The sequence below is a fragment of the Brassica oleracea genome, chromosome C3 (assembly GCF_000695525.1).
Source record: "Brassica oleracea var. oleracea cultivar TO1000 chromosome C3, BOL, whole genome shotgun sequence".
Classification (NCBI taxonomy): domain Eukaryota; kingdom Viridiplantae; phylum Streptophyta; class Magnoliopsida; order Brassicales; family Brassicaceae; genus Brassica; species Brassica oleracea.
In genome coordinates, this window is record NC_027750.1 from 24,442,653 (window position 1) to 24,445,152 (window position 2,500).

At 39.7% G+C, this 2,500-nt stretch overlaps 1 protein-coding gene across 1 annotated transcript in view; it reads left to right on the forward strand.

The window, feature by feature from the left end:
• Positions 1-1,164: 1,164 nt before the first annotated feature.
• The window catches only part of LOC106334635 (putative pentatricopeptide repeat-containing protein At1g28020), a 2,250-nt gene continuing 914 nt past the window's right edge, over positions 1,165-2,500 (forward strand). The window contains exon 1 of the mRNA XM_013772953.1: positions 1,165-2,500. This exon is cut by the window's right edge and continues 914 nt beyond it. Coding sequence (XP_013628407.1) covers positions 1,165-2,500 — 1,336 coding nt within the window.

Consider the following 2,500-nt stretch of genomic DNA (forward strand, 5'->3'; position numbering starts at 1 on the left):
TCTTCACAAAATCACTTCCGACTTCGGTATTCAGAAAACATGTTCGTAACATTGGAATGCGTCATCAGAAGGATCTATGACTGCTCATTCGAGGGGGAGCTTACGTAGTTGTACTCTTTTTACCTTACTATGGTTTTTCCCATTGGGTTTTCCTAGAAAGGTTTTTAACGAGGCAACATAGACGTTAAGCGAGAGATAATAGCGACACCGGTCCCCAAGGGGGAGTGTTATAAAAGCGCCGTGTTGAAAATGGAGGAGGCGCAGAAGTTTTTGACTTTATAATCAATATGGGTCCCGCTGTCACTATGCATGCATAGTAACTTCAACTTTTTCACTTCTATATAAATCGATCATTTCGATCGATTGTAATACACAATTCCTTCTCCTTCTAATAACAAATCTTCTCTTGTTATCAGTGTTATCTTTTCCTACGGGTATAAATATTTACTCTTATTTAAATTTCTCAATACTATAAAATCATAAGTTATTTTATAACAAAATATACAATTTGTGAAAACACACCATTACATTTTTACATAGTGTTACAATATTACCACTGCATTATTATTTTTCACGTCAACTTTTTTCTTAAAATTTTACTATATTACTATTTTTTTTTTAACGTCTGATTAATTATGCTATTACAACGATGAGAAATATTACATAGACGATTCTACAGCCGACAATTTTACCATTATATGAGAATGCACGTCTGACTGCATCACTCTGGACCGTCCTATGAGATCCATGTTCGATGATACGCCTTTGCACCATGCTGAAGACCTCTTGTAACCTTTTTTTTCCATGATCTGCATAATTTGCGTTTTCTGGGGTTTGAACCTCAGACCTCCTGGTGTAGAATCATTAATGAACTCTTAATCAAACCACTGGACCAAGGCTTCCACTACTATATTACTATTAAGTTGTATTTTTCTCAATAATATAGAAGTAGGCATTTAAATATGGAAACTTTCACTTTAGAATTATTAAATTATTGATACATGTTGAGTTGTTTTTGGTAAGCTATAATATTTCCACAGTATAGAAGTAAACTTGTAAAAAATGAAAGAATATATAAAACCCTATTAAATTGAAATGAAAAGTTAGCAAAACCCTAGCTAGAGTAGTCTTTTCTGTGGTTGCATCGTCATCAAACACTGTAACATGATGTCGCATAATCTCCAGCACCATACGAGGAGTATCCTCGCTCACAGTAGCAGGACTCTATTATTCTGCTCCTACACAAACGGAACCCTACCGTCTTCCCCAAGGCACAGCACTACTACTCTGCATAGCCGTATCGAAGCCGCTTCAGAAGGCAAAACAGCAATCACTAGGGTTCTTGAACAATGGAGACGTCAACAAAAAGGTAAGCAAATAAACCCTTCGATGGTGAGAGTACTCGTGGAGGAGCTTAGAGACTCGCAACGTTTTCGTCAAGCCCTAGAGGTATCTGACTGGATGATTGAGCATAAGCTATGCAACCTCATCCCTGAAGACTTCACAGCTAGGTTTTGTCTTATAGAGAACGTGTTGGGGTTGAAAGAAGCTGAGAAGTTCTTTGAGAGCGTCCCGGAGAATCAGAGAGGTGAAGCGATCTACACCGCTTTGTTGAACAGTTACACGGTGAAGAAGGATCTTGTTAAAGCTGAAGGTACTTTCAAGAACATGAGGGAGATAGGTTTGCTTTTGAAGCCTTTGCCTTACAACTCGATGATGTCTCTCTACTTCTCTGTCCGAAAGAGAGACAAGGTCGATGAGATTATGCGAGAGATGAAGGAGAACAACGTTCAGTTTGATACTCTCACCGTGAACATTGCTTTGAGAGTGTATGCTTCTGTGTCTGACTTGTTGGCAATGGAGAAGCTTCTTGCTCATTGGGAAGGGACTATAACGCTGCATTGCCTCACGTCACTTGACATGGCAAAGGCTTATCTAAGAAATGGTTTCAAGGTTAAGGCGAGGGAGATGCTTCTTAGAACAGAAGAGGACCACATAGATCCTGAGTCCTATGCTGAACTCTTGACGCTATATGGTGAAGCTGGAGAGAGAGAAGACGTTTACCGTATATGGGACTTGTACAAGATGACAGAGAAGCAAGATAATGATGGGTTTAGAGCTTTGTTTGGATCTCTCTTGAAGCTTAATGATCTCAGTGGGGCAGAGGAGATTTACTACAACGAGTGGGATGGCTCTGGTCTTGATTTCGATGTCCGAATCCCGACAATGTTGGCTTCTGGTTACCGCGAAAAGGGACTCGTTAAGAAGGCAGATAAGCTGATGATTAAAACCATAAGAAATGAAAAAATGGTTAGACCTATTGGTCAGTTGCTTGTGGAATGGGGCAAGAAAGGGAACCTAGTGGAGCCTTCTTACATGAGAGAACTTATCAAGGATCTTTGTGACTCAAAACAATACCCTAAAGCACTTGAGGCATCAACATGGGTGAGTGAAAGAAACTTGTTTGCTCTTTTCCCTGAGGACTATGCAGCTAGGCTTC